Source organism: Lactuca saligna, chromosome 7 (genome assembly GCF_052625555.1).
Source record: "Lactuca saligna cultivar CGN05327 chromosome 7, ASM5262555v1, whole genome shotgun sequence".
NCBI classification, from domain to species: Eukaryota; Viridiplantae; Streptophyta; class Magnoliopsida; order Asterales; family Asteraceae; genus Lactuca; species Lactuca saligna.
The window spans coordinates 17,651,447-17,672,430 of NC_136423.1; the positions used below are offsets into that span (position 1 = coordinate 17,651,447).

At 35.5% G+C, this 20,984-nt stretch overlaps 1 protein-coding gene and 1 long non-coding RNA gene across 3 annotated transcripts; both read right to left on the minus strand.

Annotated features, from left to right (window-relative positions):
- Positions 1-5,702: 5,702 nt before the first annotated feature.
- Positions 5,703-10,271, minus strand: LOC145005275 (receptor-like serine/threonine-protein kinase SD1-8). Its single transcript, XM_078964348.1, has 7 exons — positions 8,931-10,271; positions 8,647-8,817; positions 7,918-8,114; positions 6,875-7,088; positions 6,549-6,786; positions 6,261-6,411; positions 5,703-6,103 (listed from the first exon to the last, which is right to left on the minus strand). Exons 1-7 carry the CDS (start codon positions 10,213-10,215, stop codon positions 5,795-5,797), a joined length of 2,565 nt encoding a protein of 854 aa, XP_078820474.1. The 5' UTR covers positions 10,216-10,271; the 3' UTR covers positions 5,703-5,794.
- A 1,363-nt stretch (positions 10,272-11,634) lies between these two features.
- LOC145006306 (uncharacterized) lies at positions 11,635-13,514 on the minus strand. Of its 2 annotated transcripts, XR_013662858.1 has the most exons (6): positions 13,338-13,514; positions 12,869-12,982; positions 12,696-12,757; positions 12,119-12,215; positions 11,923-12,036; positions 11,635-11,836 (listed from the first exon to the last, which is right to left on the minus strand). It is a non-coding gene; the product is annotated as an uncharacterized LOC145006306 (long non-coding RNA). The 2 variants fall into 2 exon arrangements; XR_013662857.1 differs by having other exon boundaries at positions 11,923-12,215.
- Between the last annotated feature and the right edge of the window lie 7,470 nt (positions 13,515-20,984).

The window sequence follows — 20,984 nt, forward strand, 5'->3', positions numbered from 1 at the left end:
GGTCTTTAACCAATTTTTCATGCCATGCATGGAGTTAAGGTCATACATCCCCTTTTTAACCCATTTTAGGTTCAAGACATGCATTGGACATGCATGTCTATAAAGCACCAACCTTTGGGTTGATTTTGATGCTATAATCTCTTTTGGAAAGGTTGGGTTTTAGATCTTAAGTATTTTGTGCTTATTGGTTAAGCCCTTGAATTTCAAGCCTTTTGGATAAGCTTTTTAGCATTTGGGGTAGCCCCAAAGGATAAAGTTAGAAACTTTATTATTTTTGATATCATTTAAGTTTAGATTTGAGTTTTGGAGGCCCTGTAATCGTAGGAACAACTGAATGTATTAAGCTCAAGTAAACACGGCGAGTTTATTAGCAAAATCGGCGTGCTGGCTGGGATTTTCCCGATCATTTGATAGCTATAAGAAACACGACATGTTTTATAGTAAACTCGGCGTGTTGAGTCAACATGGACAGTTGACCTTGAGTGTTGACTTTGACTTTGACCATGGTTGACCAAGTTTGACTTTTGAGGGCATTTTAGGTATTTCAAGATTTTGATGGAATTGGCCACATGGTGTTGTAGCATTTGAATCGGGAGTTGAGATTTGGAGACATACCTTATCAGTTTTGCACTGCTTGAGAGGTGAGTCTTCCTCACTATACTTTTGGGTCGAAGGCACCAAGGGCGACCATTTTGTTTTGGTAACCTGATAATGTATGTTGAGTATAGAGTAGATATGCATGCTAGTTTTGATATGCTAGTTTAGTATATTGTAAGAGTACATGTGATACTGCCTGTTATCTGAATATGATATTATCTGTTATATGTCAACATATGGTGTGGGTTGGGTTGAGGTTGTACTGCTCTGTGCTATAGCCAACAAACCCTGGAGCATACCAGATATGAGCTGAGGGCCATGTAGGGCATGCTAGACTTATACTGAGGGCTCATGAGCATTCCAGATACAAGCTGAGGATCGGGTAGTGCATGTCAAACTCGTACTGAGGGCCGGTGAGCAAGACAAACATAAGTTGTAGGCCTATGGGGCAAGCCAGACTTATGTTGTGGGTCAGGGGTAATCTAATCCGTTAGTTGTGGACCCATTACATGTTGTTATTATATTTGTGTTGTTTGCTATGTATTGGTATTTTTGAGGAACTCACTAAGCTTTGGGCTTACAATTTTGGATTATGTTTCAGGTACTTCAGAGGACCACGGGAAGGCAAATGCGTGATAATGCATCTCCTTATATTCTATTTTACGATTTTGGGATTTCTCTGATGTTAAACTTATTTTGAAAACAATTTGTAAACCATGATGGTTTTTGAGTAAATCTAAAAGTTTAAAATTTTTAAGAATTTTATGAATGTTACAGTACTAATGTACCAATGATTTAGTCACTTAGTAGAGTATAGGTTACAACCACCTGACTAAATGATGACAGTTATGTAGGAACACAAGCAGCAATTGACTTCGCTCCTATTAGATAAACAAAAACATCGATTGATTTCGTGCCTACTATATAAACATACGAAGCAACAAAATTTGTGCCTATTAGATAAACACAGGAAGTGATGGACATCGTGCCCATTACATAAACACTGGTAGCGATGGACTTCTTGCCTATTAGATAAACACATGTTGTGATGGACATCGTGCTTATCAGATAAACATTGGCAGCGATGGACTTCATGCCTATTAGATAAACACTTGCAGAGATGGACCTCTTGCCAATTTCTTAAGACAAACACTTAAGAATGATAATACAAAGCAACATACTGACACGTATTGCAGAGAAATCCCTGTAACAGTAATGCTAGCAATGATGACTAAGATGACCCTTAGGATAGATCCTTAGGGAAGAATAAATAAGAAAATAGGGGTGGGTAATCGGGTTAATTATTTGATAATTAAGCATATTAACTATATTATTGTGTAACGTCTGGTTCCAAATCGTTTTCTAATTCGGGGCGATGACCCGAAGATCGGGTATCATAAGGCTTAGGGCATTTGGAATAGAGGGATTTAGAACCATTTAGGTGTGTGTAATGTAAATTAGATGATCTGGAAGTCTGGTTGGTGATTTGTTGCCTAAGGGTATATCTGTAAAGTGGTAGTTTGGGCTTTTAAAGGAATTAGATTTTAGTTCTGGAAGTTTTAAGGAAAGGATGGGTTGAAAAGCGTAGAGCTTCTTGTTACCTTTCCGTGGATATAAAGATTGTCAAAATTGGGCTTAGAACAAAGAAGTTATGGCCTCTGAAAGTTTGGTGGTTCAGGGGCTAAGCCTTGTACACAGGGCGTACAAGGGAGTACGTTGGGTATACTAAGCTAAAAGGATCACAGACACTCATGAGGCATACTTCAGCCAGATGAAAACCCTAATTTTTAGGGTTTTCACACTATTTAAGCTTCATTATATCATCTCTTGAACATTTTATACCAGCCTCCATCTCCTTTTACCCTGAAATCGAAACCCTAGAGTGATTTGGTTATTTTTGAGCTTGAAAGAGTGTTTGTTGGTGGTTTGTGAAGAAGAAAAAGAAGAGGAGCACTTTAGGGAATATTTTGAGCTTGTAGATCCAGGATCTTCTTCTCATTTGCAAGCATTTGAGGTAAAAAGATCTCACCTTGATGGCCTTTGGTGTTAGATCTAGTTTTATGGTGTATTTTGTGCACTTTTAGAGACTTTTGAATTAAAGGTGAGCTTTTGATATACTCCAGAAGTTATGGATGCTAGATCTTGGCTCCACTCCATGTTCATAAAAATTTGAACTTTATGGAAGATATTGGCCCATGAAAGCATTAAGACCTTTATTAAGCTTTTTTGAGCATTTGAGTCCCTTTAAGCCATGCATGAGTGTAACGTTGTCAACTTTACGTGATAAGTAGCCTTAAAGAATCAGATCTGAGAGTTTCGCACTTTGTCTTAGCTGATTAAGTGCTTATTGGAGTGAAAAGATGGTATGGGGAGTATGTTGGGCGTACCCAGCTGCTACGCTGCACATACTGACCCCGGATGGAGTACACCACGCATACTCAGTAGATGGAATTTTGGGCTTGGTATTCTCGATTTGGACCATTGTTTGGGTTTCCTTAGTTTGGGCCTTTTTGGGCCAATAGATTGCTATTTTGGGATTTGGGATTGTATTTTTGGGCTCCTTTGGATTTAGGCCCATGATGGATTTTGGGCCATATTGGGATTTGGAATATCTAGGAATTTGGGCCTCAGAAGTAGGTGAGTTGGATCTTGGATGTGGGCCAAGTGAGATAAAGGTATAATAGTCTTTTATCCTGGTTATGGGCTAACTAGCTTAGACTCTTCGTTATGGGTCGGAACCCATTTAGTAATTGGATGACATTCGATGTTGATGGCATGGGGATTCTCCAGACCAATAGTCAGAGATTTATTCGAGTGTTTCAATAGAGTGAGGTGAGTCTCCTCACTGTACTCGTGGGTCGAAGGCACCATCGAGGCCGGTTTCGGGTACGGGTATGGGTACCTAATAGGTAGAAGCATCTCTATCCTTATCCCCGCTTTTTGCATTCGGGTAATACTCATCATTGTCCCCGTCCCCTGTCAACTCAAGGATTTACCCAGTCAACTCAGGTTAGGGTTTCGAGCACCCATCAGGTATATGTTTTTTTTGCCGTCTCTACCCGAGAATCCCTCTAATTAACATTACTTAGGGTAAGACACATTTATTACATCCAATACAATCTTTATACTTATGTTTATTTTTTTCTTTTGTACATAGACATGAGATTCAATTTTTAGTACAATTCTATAAGTTGTTTATTGAAATAGCAATCTATATAAAAACATTGATATCCAGACCAGCTAGAATATGGTGATTCATATTATACGAGTAAAATTAGGAATAACCATTATATGATCGTATAAATCTCTTTCAAGGCTATTAGCAAGTGAGACAAAAAAGATCCATGAGTGTATTGGGTTACAGACTCATCACCGATACTTTTTATTTATTTCTATAAGATTGGCATACCAAAAATATCAGAAAAAGCCCAATCAACATCAACAGACGTGACATACCATGTCAACAAAAAAAAATGTACATTCAATATGAGCTGTGAAAAAGATAAAACAAATGAAATTAACAAATTATATAAAAATGATGAAAAAAACCCTACTGCCCAGCATAAAGTTCATATAAAAATATAAGAACAATAACCTTGAAGCAAACATTTTCATGGTTATTCTTAGGGCTGTGCAAAAAACCGCACAAACCGCCCGCACTGCACCAAACCGCACCGCATAATGCGGTTTAGAATTTCTCGGTGCGGTTTGCGGTTCATCATTTTATCAAACCGCACTATGCGGTGTGGTTTGCGGTTTGTATTTATAAAACTGCGGTTCAAACCGCACCGCACCGCATGTTATATATATACTTTTTTTTCTTTATTTTGTTATAACTTCAAATCACGATTTAGAAATGATGTATGTAAATATATTTCTTACAATAACCAAATATCTATAACGTAACATTAAATCACTATTAGATCAAGATCTCATAGTTTACAAGAATATATCAATTATAACAGCAATATAAAACAATAACAATGATACTTACAAAACTATAGTAACATGAGTCACAATTTATTAAAAACGATTTAACTCGAAAATTGTATTTGTTTTTATAAAATGAAAGCAATCATTTTTTTTTAACCCGGCTAGGTTTTTGGTTTTTTGATAGATTTAATGTTTAACAACTCATCAAACCACACAAACCGCAACTAAACCGCATAAACCGCCCGCATCAAACCGCACCGCATCATGCGGTTTTGAACATTTGTGGTGCGGTTTGCGGTTTCTAAAATATTCAAACCGCATATGCGGTGCGGTTTGCGGTTTTGACTCGAAACCGCACCAAACCGCACCGCGCACACCCTACTTATTCTTACTAATAAAGCTGCCAACATCACTTCTAATTTTCGTCAGATGTACATTTAATATCCTCCGGTTTAGTGATCAATAAATAAGTCTTTTACAACTAATGGTCTTATTTCAATTGTTTGCGAATTCTAGTTTTTTCATTTGAGTGAGACGTTCACAATAAAACATAAAAAGCCAATGAAAACATGTTGATAAGACGATACATGATGAAACTTCCGATCGAGAAATAAATTAAGGTTCGCTTCGAGCAATTAATGAATAAATGTAATTAGAGCATCCACAATGCATAGTTCAATGAAAGAGTTGAATGAGATAACATGTCTGATTGGCATTTAAGGGATTAAACCCTACCATTATGGAAAGTCATGTTGGCATTCAATGAATATGGAGTTCAATGACCATTAAACTCTTCAATAGAAAAAAGTAAACATTTTAACTATTAAATATATATTCCATTGGAATCTATTAAGTTCGATGTATTGTAAGAAAATTAATGTAGAGTTGTATAGTAAGTAGAATGATGATGTGTCAATCCATTAAACTTTAATAAGTTTAATAGATTGTGGATGCCATTAAGTTGAAATGATCATTGATGTAAACTACTTGTCAATATATTCATTTAGAAATATATTTTACGAAATGAGTTTTAATTTATATTAAAATTCAGATTTTACAACAACTAAACTACAAAACATTGTCTTACACTAACAAACCTTTATATAATAATATACAAAATCCAATCCAACAAATTACACTTGATGTATTGTAATGTGTAAAGTATGACATAATCTCCCCTTCCGTTAAGAAAAAAATTAAACGAAAAATAATTTAAAAATATATGATGTACAATTGATGCTAGATGGTGACTAACCTAGTTTTGCTATCTAGGTTCTAGTACCGTTAGTGTTATTTGATTTACTGTCATTGAATCATCTTTTTTGCTTGAAGTTTCTGGTTCAAGATTTTCATTCCTAAAGAAGAATCCAGGATGTTTTGGCGGTGACATTCTAACTGTTTCACTGCTCAATAGCAACATTACTTCTGACATCTTAGGTCGATCTTTCGGTAGCTCTTGAACACATAAGAGTCCAATTTGTATGCACCTCGATACTTCATTTTCCGAAAATTTGGTTCCAATAGATTCGTCTAGTAGTTCTAAAGCTCTCCCCTCGTTCCATAACTTCCATGCCTAAAAGATATTGGTTTCATTTCAAATATAATAACTTAAAGAGACAAGGACCCTATTGGAATAAAGTCTGAGTTTATGGGGGTATGGTTTTAGAAATGTAAAGTATAATATTAAAGATCAGTTTAGAAGTTCTCAATATATTACTAATATTACTTACTTGTGCAAGAAGGTTAAGTTGTCTATTTGTGTTGGATGATCCTCTGTTCCTTTTACCGCTTACTATCTCGAGAATCAAAACCCCAAAACTAAAAACATCTGATTTTCTTGAAAAATTCCCGTTCATCATGTATTCAGGTGACATATAACCACTATATCGAATTTGACAAAAATAATAAGAAAGAGTAAAGCTATACCTCTTAAGTGGATATATATATATATATATATATATATATATATATATATATATATATATATATATATATATATAAAGTACAAAGGTACTTACTATGCTCCAATCACTATTTTTGTTTGTGCTTCTTTTTGATCCCTTCCAAAAATCCTTGCGATACCAAAGTCTGATATCTTCGGGTTCATTTCCTTATCAAGCAAAATATTACTTGCTTTCATATCTCGATGGACAATTGTAGGTATTGAATCATGATGAAGATAATGAAGCCCTCGTGCAATCCCACGTATAATCTCGAGTCGAATCTTCCAATTAAGTTTCATGCTTTCCTCTTTTCCTATAATGATTTTAAGAAAACATAGTCATATTTTGATGGAAAAATACTCAGGTATCAAAAGAAGAAAACCAATGCAATAAATTTTTACCAAAAAAAAGATACAGATCAAGACTTTTGTTTTCCATAAACTCATAAATCAGCAACTTCTCTTCCACCTCAATGCAACAACCCAATACCCGAACAAGATTTCGATGTTGGAGTTTCGCGATTAATTGAACCTCATTTTTAAGTTCGTTAATCCCTTGCTCGCAAATTTTTGCAAGTCTTTTTACCGCTACAACTTCACCTTCTGTTAATATACCCTATCTCACCAACAACAATAATGTCACTTTTTTCTTGATGCAATTCAAATGTTAGGTATAAATTCAATATAAATTTGGTATATAAGAAATTTAAATACATTGGATACCAAAAGATTAACATATGAATATACAATCTCTTGTTTTTTTCTTATCCTCAACCGATATTAGTTATATCTACTCTATAAGTGAATCATACCAAAATATTCATTTTAACTTCTTAAGCATATAAAAAAGTAACAAATTAAAACATTTTTGGTCTCTTGATTTTAAAGGCCTAGTGCAAAAAGAAAAATAGGCCCTTGAAATTTCCGATTAACAACTGGTAACGGATATTGGCAAATTAACATTGGATTTACAACAGATAATGACGGATTAGCGAACGGATGCCAATAGATTAACGACAGATAGCCATAGTTTAACGACAGATCGCACACCCTGATTAGAAATGTGTCTTTTATTGTTTTATCCATGGGAGCCTATGAAATGCATCATTCTTAAGGATATTTATGGTGTTTGAAATCCAAACACATCAAATTGAGGCGGAGGCTCATTTGTCATGCATTGCTCAGTGGCTACTATTTATCTTTTATCTATTGTTTTATTTGAACATTCGAATAATTAAAAAACATGAAATAATAACAAAAATAAAGTAATTTCAAATAACAAATAAAAATACGTACATTTCGGGTTTTTCCATAATATGGATATAAAAAACTAGTGATAATATTTACTCCAATTTTTAGATTATCGAATATCCAGATCAAATTTTGGAATCGGATAGGTTCAACACCCTTAATTTTAGATGTTCACATATGTCCTAGTACTTTACCTTGTAAACAGGTCCGAACCCCCCTCTCCCAAGTTCATTTGTTTTTGAGAAGTTGTTTGTCGCAATAGCGAGTGTTGTAAAATCGAACAAGGGTAATTCAAGTTCATCCATAGTTGTTTTGCCATGATTATCTCTTCTTCTATTTGGTAGAATAGTGTCATCATTTACTAAGGAATCTTCGGTTCTTCCTTGTGGACCTATTTTGGATCAAACAAAATATATCAAACACATATGAAGTCTCACCCGGTCTGTTTTGACTTAAAAAGTTGGAACTCTCTCTGTCCAAAATGAAAACTTGCATCCTATTTTTCAAGTCTTTGTAACTCAAATTTGTTTCAACGTTAAAAAACTGTTGATGGGTAATCTAGTTATGAATTATTTATAGGGTTAACTACTTACTTACTAAAACGAAAAGGGATGGGTCTTATCATAAGTTGACCATCTTTTGAACAATATCACAAAAGAGACACATTAAAACTTCATTTTGGGAATTTTCTTATTTTGGGAAATGGATTTATCATTTATGAATGGTCCTCGTAACAAAAATTGATGTTTTTCTGAAAAGAAAATGAATATTTGCACGAAATATGATTACTTTAATTGTTAGAGGACTACATTCAGTTTAGTATATTATAGTGATTTGCACTTATCCTTTATGTTACCTTAATGTCATATATTGATTTCAAAATTATATACTATGGTGTTTGACTCTAACAAAGTCAAAATTACCTTCTCTATCCATTGATGTTATCAAGGTTCGTGTTTGCTTCCTCTTCAAGTAGACGAGTATCAGAATAAATATGAGCACCGCAAAGGTACTCATGGTAATGCCGACAACCTTACCAACGTGGTTGCTGTTGGCGGAGCCATTTTTGGTACTTTCAGCTACCGGCGGTGGAGCTGCAATCAACAAACTCATGATTATTAATGTCTAAAGTTGTAAAATTTAAAGCAAAACTACTACTTTTTGATACATACGATATAAGTCACTAAAGTATAATTCAGAAACATACCCAAATCAGAAACTGTGGCTCTAACGTAGATATCTTGTCCTCCATCTTGAGAACCAGCATATCGTCTCATATCCATAAGATCCACTCCCCACATCACACAACCCGACCCGCCTCCATTGATATTCATATTAGCATAAGCACCACAAGAACAATTCTTTCTGCACATCTCACCACACTCGCTCAAATTCTTCGTCTGATCTACAATCGCTTTCGAACTCTCCGGCAACTTCATGTTCTTCAAATGCAAAAATCCATCCGACCCACAATCCATTACGGAGCTCCGAACACACCCATCGGACCTATCTCGGAGATCCCACAATTGTTTGTTCTTTGGCTGGAATCCGGTCAAACAATTGCAGAATGGTGCAGTCGTTGTATCACAAACGCCGAACGGACCACATTCACCATAGTGATCGCAATCACCGGGGAAAGACCAGTACACCCTCCAGGTTTTTGTTGTTTTCGCCCAAACCAATCTTTGATTAATACCAGAAGAATTTATAACCAATCGTGAATAAATGGAACTATTCACCATTTCAAACTTATAACTGATCTCATCGGAATTATCCTGTAATTCAAACTGCATTATATCCACCCCCACCATCTGCGGTACGCCGCTAAACCTTATCCCATTCCACGGCCCAGTTCGCCAAATTCTTGTTTCGTTTTTCAATGTTAAAAGCTCCGAGAAGCCACTGGTATCCAGTTTAAAAGAATAATCACCTGTCGCCGGATCATTGCTCGTCTTCCACGACTGCAAACGCCGAGTAATTCCAGATTTCCTGTCCCACCCCAGTTTCATCTCCGGTAATAGAGTATCAGTGGGATAATCAAAGCTTTGCCAAATATAATTCTCCGGTTTCTCATCGTTTTCCGGTCGAAGCACAAAGTTACCGTTGTCCAAAAGCTGCGCCACCGTCTTCACCGCCTTTGTGGGTTGATTTGATGACCAGACGACGGTTCCCACTTGATCTACCAGCACCATGTTGCCGTTGTCGACGATGGTTAGGTTCCCGAACGATGAAGTAATGGGGTTGTCTCTGTTAGCTACCCAAACATACGTTAGCTGCTGAATTTGTTTATACCAAATTCCTATATACAAACTTCCGTTGTTTGCGTTGAAGAAACCCAACTCGAAAACTTCACCATTAGAGACTAGAGTTTGATCGAAGGTGAGGGGTTGTGTGGGTGTGATGGTGTCAACGGCTACACTGAGAAAAGGGTAGTAGAAGAAGAGAGAGAATATGAACATGAAGGTGCTGACATGGCGATGGAAGATTTTCATTACAATCACCAACAGAATTTTGTTTTGTGTTTATTTGTTTGGTATTGGAGAGTTTATGTTAGTTTCATCTTTAAGGAATTTGTGGAAATGGTGGAACAAGTCTTGGGTGTAATATTTTTGAATACTTAAATTGTTGGGATAATGACTTGAAAGGGTAACGAACTTTCGATTTTTGTCACGTTTAGTCACTAAACTTTTTTTTCGTTATCTATTTGCCATTGAACTATTGAAACTGTTCACATTTTACCCTTATGACCGGCTGTTGCCGGTCATAAGGGTAAAATGTGAACAGTTTCAATAGTTCAATGGCAAATAGATAACAAAAAAAAGTTTAGTGACTAAATATGAATAAAATCAAAAGTTCGTTTCCCTCTAAAAAGTTCAATGAATAAATGTGAACAAACCTCCTCTTGTATTATGTTTTAGCAAATTATTTATTTTTGTTAAATTGTAGCAACATTTGTTGATGAAGAAATCTATGAAAAAAAAAACGAAAAAAAAACAAAAACAAAAAAAAAACAAAAAAAAACAAAACAAAACAAAACAAAACAAAAAAAACAAAACCCTGAAAATATATTTTTAAAAAAAAAACAAAAAACCGAAACCGAAATAAAAAAACCAATGGTTTGACATTTTCCAAAATAAAAAATCAAAATTTCCAATCTGATTTTGGTTTTACAAAAAAATGAACCATTCTCACTGATGTGAATTATGACCATTGGTTTGGCATGCAAAATTTGTGACATCCCATGAATATGTAGTTACAACATCGTCTGAACTCGTAATTCATAGTAAAGGGTTAGAGTATCATCACATGAATACGTAGTTACACTACAAGAAAATTTCGATTTAGCTACGAAAAAATTCTGTAGCTGAAAGCTAAAATTCCGTAGCTAAACCTGAATAACTACAAAAGTTACTACGGAATTCGTCAATGAGATTTCGTAGTTATATTTCTTGTAGCAAACTATTTAGCTACGGAATTATAGTTTCGTAGCAGTTTTGCTACGACGTTTATTCCGTAGCAATTTAACTACAACATATTTCTATAACAATTTCGTAACAATGGGGTGCGTAGCAAATTCCGTAGCCATTTATACTGTAACAAATTCCGTAGCCATTTATTCCGTAACAAATTCCGTAGCCATTTGTTTTGTAGCAAATTCCGTAACCATTTGTTCCGTAGAAAATTCCGTAGCCATTTGTTCCGTAATAAATTACGTAGCCATTTGTTCCGTAGCAAATCCCGTAGCCATTTGTTCGATAGAAGAAATAGGTTCCAAAACAAATTCATAATGATAAAAATATTCAAAAAAAAATCCAATTTCCATTTATAATATTCATTGAAATATATAAAATGCAATAAATTTAATTTTAGTAGTTACATAGATTTTTATAGATATATTACATAATTGATAATCCTTTTACATGGTTCCCTAATCATCAAAACAAATATTCTTTACAAATATTGTCACACCGTTCATACTGGAACCATCACAAACACACAAATAACCATAAATGCTCTAGAATACCAGCAACTTTGAGCACCAATTACAACAATATTTGTCCCAACTTCAAATTTTATATGATGATAACAGTTGATGCAGGTTCACATGAATACCTAAACAAAAACAACGATTCTTCTATTTTTAACTTCATGAGCTTAATAGAGTAAGCACTTAATATTGAAAGATGTATGTTAAATACCTGTTGAATTCACGAAAGATGCGTTCTGGTCTTATCATTCATAACATGTTTGTCAACAACTAAAAAACTGCAAGGATTTGTGAGTATTTACCTCCTTCAAGAACTGTGGCTTTCCTGTAATCAAGTTGCCTTCAATTTTTGATGATTTAAATGGATTGAGTGACCTAACTTTTATCTTTTAGTAGTATAAGATTACCATGATTAAGGCCAAAAATAGTAGTTGCGACCATATCCAACATCACCAACCATCCGGTTATACCCTTTTGTAGATTTTGGATGAACAAACTCAGTATCTGAAGAAAAAAAAAACATAAAAGTTTAAACAAGATACATAATTTATTCCTCAAATATTGAGCAATAAAGCTACCGAAACAAAGAAAAATCACTATCTAGAAACCACATAAAGTAAATTCCTATAAAACATAAACATTGCAAGTGAAAAACATAATTTTATTACCAACCAAAATTCAAAATGATAAGCTGGCTGAACTATAAAACATGAACCATCTTCAAAAAAAAATTCATGAAGATAAGTTCCACTCAAGCATAACATCAAACATGTAGTGTGCAATTCTGTAACACATAATCAATATATAATTCCATGAACATGTGATGTTCCACAGGGTGCATGCAATTCTGTAAACACATAAACAATATATAATTCCATGAACATGTGATGTTACAGAAGGTGTAGAGCATTGACTTTCAGAAGAGAGATGGAGCTCTATTTATGGGTTAACATATATAAGCAAAAAAAGAAACTGTACTAATACCTTTCAGCAAACGTTTCAAGTGTAGCAGGAGTATTAGAGACTGTATCATCGGTTTCAGCTCTCTTCCCGTCACATAGAGAAAACAAAACAAAGTCGTATGCGACCATTAGCAAGTTGTAATATTGTAACTGTTTTCAGAAAGTAAAGAAACGTGAAAGAGGAAGAAACATTACCTCGTCGTTCTTCCCTCCACCACCAATTGATTAGAAAGGAGCAGTGGGGAGATAGGAATCGAAGATGAAGAGGTGCCGCTGGGTCGATGTTCACAACATGACATTAATTTTCATCTTCAAGATGCATCGATTTCGATGGTTTGAAAGGCGATGGAGATAAAGTGAGAAACAGGAACAACACATCGGTAAAATCAAAATCAAACATTATCGAGTAAATGAAATTGAGCCCCAAGATAGAAAGAAGAACAAAAGTAAATCTAAGAATGTTAAGTGACTGGGCTTCGAACAGATTCAATTTCACTTCACAATAAATATGAATTTGAAAGTTTACTTAGAAGAAATTAAGCATACGTTGAATTCTATGAAGTGGATGGTACCGGTAACAAAAACTTAGGTCCCAAAATTACAACCAAAGATCAAAACCCTTGTCAATTTGTAGATGGAAATTGAAAAGATTATGGAAAAGTACCGTGTTTCTAGCTCCAATTCGGGGACGCTCGAATAACGCTACGCCAACAAACGAACCCTAGGGAATGCAGATGGCAGATAAGTAGTGGAAGACGGAAGGATCGAGAGACAGATAAATGTAGGCGATGTATGAGGAAGCTGTGAAGGGAAAGGAACGACAAAAGAATCAGAGAGTCGATGAGAAGCGGTGGGGAAAACAATACCCACGTAAGTTACTGTTCATAAGATTGTTGTGATTTAATTATATATGTTAATGTTAATATATCTTTAAAATATATAATAAAATAATGATAATAAGAATAAATAAAAAAAACTTATCATGTAAAAAAAATTATTAATCATAATTAAAAATCATAACACAATTAAAAATAGTAATTTTTTTTTTGGTAAAATATTTTTTTGTATTCTACTACGGAATTATATTCCATAACTAAATGACTACAAAATATTCCGTAGCCACATAGATACGATTTAGATTTTGTAGCTATTTTGCAAATTTAAAAACAACTTAGATAAAGAAATAACAACGGTTAACCTTTTAGTTACAAGTTCCGTTGTAGATTAGCTATAGATTTTTACTGTGTATCAAATTTTTGTCAATAAGTAGCTACAAATTTCTATTATGTAGCCAACTAGCTACATATTTTTATTCCGTAACCGATTTTGTAGCCAACCAACTACGAAAATTGATTACGTAACATGTTCCGTAGCAAACTAGCTACAACCAACAACCATGTAGTACATTTCATAGTAAAATAGCTACAAATTTTGATTTTGTAGCAACAATTCAAGATTTAGCTACGGAAATGCAACTCCGTAGCTATTTCCGTAGAAAAATAGCTACGGCTAGCCATTTTGTAACATATTTCGTAGTATAATATCTACAAATTTTGATTATGTAGTAACTTTTTGTAGTTATTCCTAGTTTAGCTACGGAATGTAACTTTGTAGCTATTTTCGTAGCAAAATAGCTACGAAAAACCATTTTGTAGCACATTCTGTAATAGAATAGCTATGGATTTCAATTCCGTAGCAAGTTTCCGTAGCCATTTAGGATTTTTCTTGTAGTGTTACAACATCGCCTGAACTCGTAATTCATCACCTACAGGTTATGGGCCTGCTGGTGTTTCCACTGGGTTGTCTATAATAGTCCGTGGTCGCCATCTATACTCTGGTAGATGACTACATTGCCACAATCCTGGTTAAGGTTATGGTATCTCCTTTCATCCTACATCACATATCCATCATCATCTATTTACCTAATTATCACCACCTTTCTATCATCACCTATCTCTCATCATTTTATTTCATCACACACCAACTATTTCATCTACCCATGTTTCATCCGCAACATATTTGTAGATATAAAATAAATATACCGTTTAAATCTTTTAAAACATGTATAAAATCGTTCATCCAGCATAGACAACAAGTATTCAAATAATATGCACACATAACACGTAATTTATATAAAATACTTCATATCTATGTGTAAGATGAAAGTAACTATATATACCATAAATGCTTCCTAACTTTGAACCCCAAGGTTTACTCTACTAAAGCTTCATATTCTCGGTTATCTGAACCTAGAAGGGTCCAGATCTATCACACCAAAAAGCTCAAGATAGCTCTTCCTCTCATTCTACACACTCAAGCTCGCTAGGGTTCTCACTTATGGGAAAGGTAGTCGCAATTGAAGGCCATAAGTGCCTTTAAATATGGCTAGAGCCCGAAGATTTAGGGTTTCTACCAACATCGCGGACTCGTCGAGTCGCCTCACCGACTCATCGAGTCCATTCATTAATCTGAGTCATCAGTCGCGACGTTACTCGACGAGTTGAGGCGTCAACTCGTCGAGTCTCTCTTCTTAACTCAAAAGAAAAATACTTAAATGTTGATACCTGGAAATCCAGATGTTACATTTTGTTTTTTTATTTCATAGATTTCTTCATCAACAAATGTTGCTACAATTAAACAAAAATAAATAATTTTGCTAAAACATAATACAATAGGAAGTTTGTTCACATTTAGTCATTGAACTTTTTAGAGGGAAACGAACTTTCGATTTTGTTCACATTTAGTAACTAAACTTTTTTTCATTATCTATTTGCCACTAAACTATTGAAACTGTTCATATTTTACCCTTATGACTGGTAACAGCCGGTCATAAGGGTAAAATGTAAACAGTTTCAATAGTTCAATAGCAATAGATAACGAAAAAAAGTTTAGTGACAAAAGTCGAAAGTTCGTTACCCTTTCAAGTCATTATCCCTAAATTGTTTGATTATTTGACTTTTTTTAAACAAATGATAGATTCCCTATCGAACAAAAAGTTATGAAAATTGTATGTTAAATTTCTAACAAAAATTAAAAAAATAATAATGAATTATTATAATGAAAATATTTTTTTTATCTTTTAAATTTAAATAAATAGAAAAAAAATTAGTAAGCTTTAGTTTTAGAAATTTTGAAATTAAAATATAAGTTCATTAGTACAATTGATATCCATTTATTATTATATTTATTGCAATCATTACATTAAAATATTATGTGGAGTTTAATAAAATAAAAAAACTCATAAAACGACATATTGAAAAGAATTAATTCAAAATAACTAAAAAATAACATTTGATAAATTGAATGAGAATATGAAAAGTGACACTACATATTCACTAGCCCTAAGAAATATGTAACACCCCAATTTTCAAGTAATGTTAAATTCATCAATAAGGTTGGAGTTATGTCATTTTTAGTCCTTGGATTGGAAAGGAGTGGCCATGAGAAGCCCTAGTGGCAAAATGGTAATTTTGGAGCATGAGTTGTACGCTTTGCGTACATGTGATATGTCGTTTTTGGCAAACCCTAACTCCTCTAGTGTGTGTGTGTGTGTATAAGTTAAGTGTATGTTTCTTGTATGGTTGAAGGAGAAGGTAGTGCATCAAAGGAGTCAAGGAAGGAAGCATGCTTGTAGATCTGGGATTATCATCTTCTTTGGGAGTTTTAAGAGGTATAAAACTTCTACCTTTATGCTTGGATTGTTTAGATCTTGTTTTGGTAACTTTTTGGTGTTCTTCTTGTCCTAAAAGTCCCATTGTTATGCATGCTTTGTTTTAAATGCTTTGAATTGTCCATTCAGACCCTAGGAAGGGTTCTAAGTTATAAAACTGAGGTCCCTTTGGTTGGTTTGGCTTCATGTTGCTAATAGGAGGTGTTAATGGATTAAGACCATGTATTAAGCCCTTTTTGGGCGTTAAAAGTGTTAAAGTTTGAGAATTCATTATTTGGAAGTAATTTTGAGTCATGGATTTGGAGTTTGACTTAGGTGCTTAATCCATTAAGCACTTATAAGGATTTTAAGGCAAGTGAGGTTACGCCCCGTGTAAGTTGATGTATGCCCCACGTAATGAGTCAACCACCTCGATGGTGGTCAATACGATGAGAAGTACGCCCTACGTATGCCTCTGTTTGGGTTACGGACCTTGGGCTTCGGGTTTGGGCTTTGATTCTTGGACCCCAATGGGCTATCTGAGTAGTGTGTTCTAGACTAACTGGAGAATTGGACCTTAGCATAAGGCCCAATAAGGGGATTGGGCCGAATTTGGAAAATTGGGCCAATTATGGACCTTTAGGTAATTTGGTCCTTTTTGGATCAAAGATTTAGACATAGGCCTTGGCCCAGTTAAGAAAAAGGTAAAATTGATATTTACCCTAAGTATGGATCATCAGTCAAGGATGGTAATCCAATTGTTAAGTGGATGTTTGTTTTGTTGTGATAGTTCGGGTTATTTCTGAAGCAACAATCAGAGGTTTTCAGTATGATTCGGCATTGCGAGGTGAGTCTTCCTCATTATACTTTCGGGTCGAAGGCATCAAGGTCAGCCCATTGGTTTGACAACCTGATATCGTTGATATGCTGAATATGATATAGTTATGCATGCTACTCTTGTTATGCTAGTTTGGTAGATCTATAGGACTACCTGTGAATTACATGTTTATATGTTTATGATATTATCTGCTAGATGTCGACATATTGTGTGGATGATTGAGGTAGTACTGCTTTGTGAAGTAGCCAACAAACCCATGAGCATTCCAGATATGAGCTGAGGTCCAGGTAGGGCATGTCAGACTCATATCGAGGTGTAACATCCATAAAATTTCAGTAAAATTTAAATTTTTCAGAACAATCCTTTTTATATAGAAGTGTTTACAAAACCGTTATTACCAAAACCTTTATTTAAAATCGAAATCATTTACGCATAGTATTTAAGACTATAATGTTATCAGAGTATCCCATAAATCATAAGTCCAAAATGCGAGGATGTGTACGGTCATGCCTTCTCCTTGCCAATGTATTTGAAGCACCTAAAACAATAAACTGAAACCATAAGCACAAAGCTTAGTGAGTTTCCCTAAAGTACCAACACACAAACAGTAGCACGTATACAAATAACAACATGCATATATAGTCTTCAGTATGACTGGACCGCCATCACCTGGCCTTTAGTCTATCTGGTCCACTCTCAGAACCTTCAACATGTCTGGTCCGCCCTACTGGGCATTTAGTCGGTCTGGACCGTTCTCAGGATATAGAGTCTTTAGTATGATTGGACTGCCCTCAGTGGGTCTTCAATCTATCTGGCCTACTCTCAAAACCTTCAGCATGTCTGGTCCGCCCTCCCGAGCCTTTAGCCTGTCTGGACCATTATCTGGGCCTTCGGCCTAACTGGTATTGCCTCGATGGTTCTGCAGTCTATCTGGACTGCCCTGGGTTTTTTGGCCTAAAGCACAAAGTAGGACCACCTCAACCCAGCTACACACACAAGTTGTAACATCCCAACTCCTAGGTATAAATTTTAAAGCTTTTATATTCATAATCATAGACCTACTCGACAAGTTGGCTACACCAACTCATCGTGTAGAGACTGATTAGGTTGCGTGATTTATGGAACCTACTCGACGAGTTGGAGGAACCAACTTGACGATCTGATGTTGTTTATGAAAACCCTAATTTTTAGGGTTTGCACCCTATTTAAAGGACCTTAAGTCCCCTTTCCAGCCTCCTTAGCACCTTTTCATGTTGAGAAGCAAACCCTAATCAAGCTAACCCCTATTTTGAGTGTGTGTGTGTGTGTGTGAGGCTAAAAGTGTGTGTTTGATGTGTTTCTTGAAGAGACTTGAAGATTTAGAAGCTTGGAACGAGAAGGGGCTTGTACATCCAACATCTACATCGTTTTGGCTTTCTTGTAGAGGTAAAAAGTCATTACCTTGATCATTTTCTTGTTAGATCTCTCCATTCAAGAGTTTAGGGTCATTTCTAGCTTTTTCTTAAAGCATTTATGGTTTTGAGCACGATTTAAAGCCTCAAGCTTTATTAAGCTTTGGCCCTTCTCCATGCCATAAACCTCTTCCTAAGGCTAGTTTTGAGTGTTTTAGCTTCTTGAAGACTTGCACACACATAAAGTTAGCAACTTTACGTGGTAACTACACCCTAGGAAGCTAGATCTATAGTTTGGAGCCTTGGTTTCGCTTAAAAGCGCCTGAATGAGAAAAGGGCTGAAGGAACTCGACGAGTTACTCAAGTAACTTAGCGAGTCGACTCGAGTTTTTGGTTTTGAGGTTTTGAAGGAACTCGACGAGTTACTAAGGTAACTTGGCGAGTTGGCCCTTGTTTTCGGTTTCTAAGTTCTAGGGGAACTTGACGAGTCAGTGGATGAACTCGACGAGTTGGGTCAACATGGATTGTTAACCTTGACCGTTGACTTTGACTTTGACCAAGGGTGGAACAAGTTTGACTTATGAGGGTATTTTGGTAATTTGGGAATTTATGGAATTAGATCAACGGTGGTTGTAGGTGTTGGTGTTTGGAGCTGTGTTTCAGGAGTTTGATCTTTTCAGTTTCGTTTGATGTTGTGAGGCGAGTTGTCCTCACTATACTAACAAGGTCGAAGGCACCAATGCCATCCCTTTTTGGATTGGTATCCTAATTATTGCATGATGATATGCTACGTTAGTGACTTGTTAGGTTGGTATCCTGGTATATAGGATGATGCTATGTTAGTGACTGGTTAGGTTGATATCCTAGTATATAAGTTGATGTTATAATTAGTGATCTGTTAGATCGGTTTGACTGTTTGTACATGCTAGCTAGCATATGATATTTTTATGTTGATTGTATATGTGTGGATGGGTTTAGGCGAACCTGCTTTGTGCTAAAGGCCAATAGAATCAGGGTGAACCGGATAGACTGCAGACCCATTAGGGCATATCAGTCAGTCTGAAGGCCCGAAGGACGGTCCAGACAGGCTGAAGGCCTGGGAGGGTGGACCAAACATGCTAAAGGTTTTGAGAGTGAGTAAGTTAGACTGTAGGCCCGGTGAGGGCGGTTCAGTCATAGTGTAGACTCTGTATGCATGCAGTTTATTTGCTATGATATGGTTATGATTTGTATGGTGTTGGTCTTTTAGGGGAAACTCACTAAGCTTCATGCTTACAGTTTTGGATTTTGTTTCAGGTGGGTCGGATGATTGCGAGAATTTGAAGGCTTGATTGTGCACCTCCTCGCATTTTATGATTTTTATTTCCGGGATACTCTGATATGAAACTATTTTGAAAACATTTTGTAATAAATATTGGTTTTTGAATGCTTGAAATTTTTTTAAATTTTCATGAATTTTATGGATATTACACAAGCAATGTCGACATATAACATGTAAACATACATATAATGTACCGATATAAACATTACCCGGTTTGTTGACTGGCAGCACAAAGCAGTCCAGTCTCAACCTAACCATACTACATCAACACAAGCTACTAGAAAACATATAGCCAAGACAGATAATAGGCAGATCTAAACCGATCAATAAGCATGTCAACATTCTATATACCAGGATACAAATCTAACAGATCACTAAGCAAAAATCATGTGATAACCAGGATAACAATCCAAAAGTGTCGGCATTGGTGCCTTCGATCCTGTTAGTATAGTGAGGAAAATGGTGGATTATGTGTCTAAGCCCATAACTATTTTGGTATGTACTTGACCCGATTTAGAGCATGGTCCTTTTGGGTTGCCTTGACCATAGCAACTGATAGGATGAATTAAGGAGAAAAAGGATTAATTCTGATTTATTAATATATTATGAGAATAATATATTAAAAGAAATCATATTGTTTAATTAATATTAGTCAAGAATTAATTTTGTGGCTAAAAGAGAATAATTAAATAAAGGGGACTAATATTGTAATTATAAGATAGTTGCATAAATGGGCTAATGGACTCCATAGAAGTTGGAGTGGACGAAATCTATGGGGAAACCCATAAGGATTCGTCCAAGGCCTCTAAGGAGGGAGTCTATAGGCTGCTTAGAGCTTAAGTAGTCAAATTAGGGTTTCCTTGTTTGATAACCCTAATAGCTTAACTATATAAGGAACCCCTAAGGCCCTAAAAACGTGGCTAAGTGATCCTTAAGTTATCTTGGACGTTTTGTGCCTTCTCCTACTTCTCCTTGTTCATCTTGTTCCTCATGGTGTTTGTGATTCCATTAGAGGTGTAAGGTTTGAGGCACTAAGCTTTCAGAAGTTGGTGGGAGTTTCATGTGTAGGTACAGTGGTTAGCCGACCAGTCGCATTTGGATGAGCTAGTGGT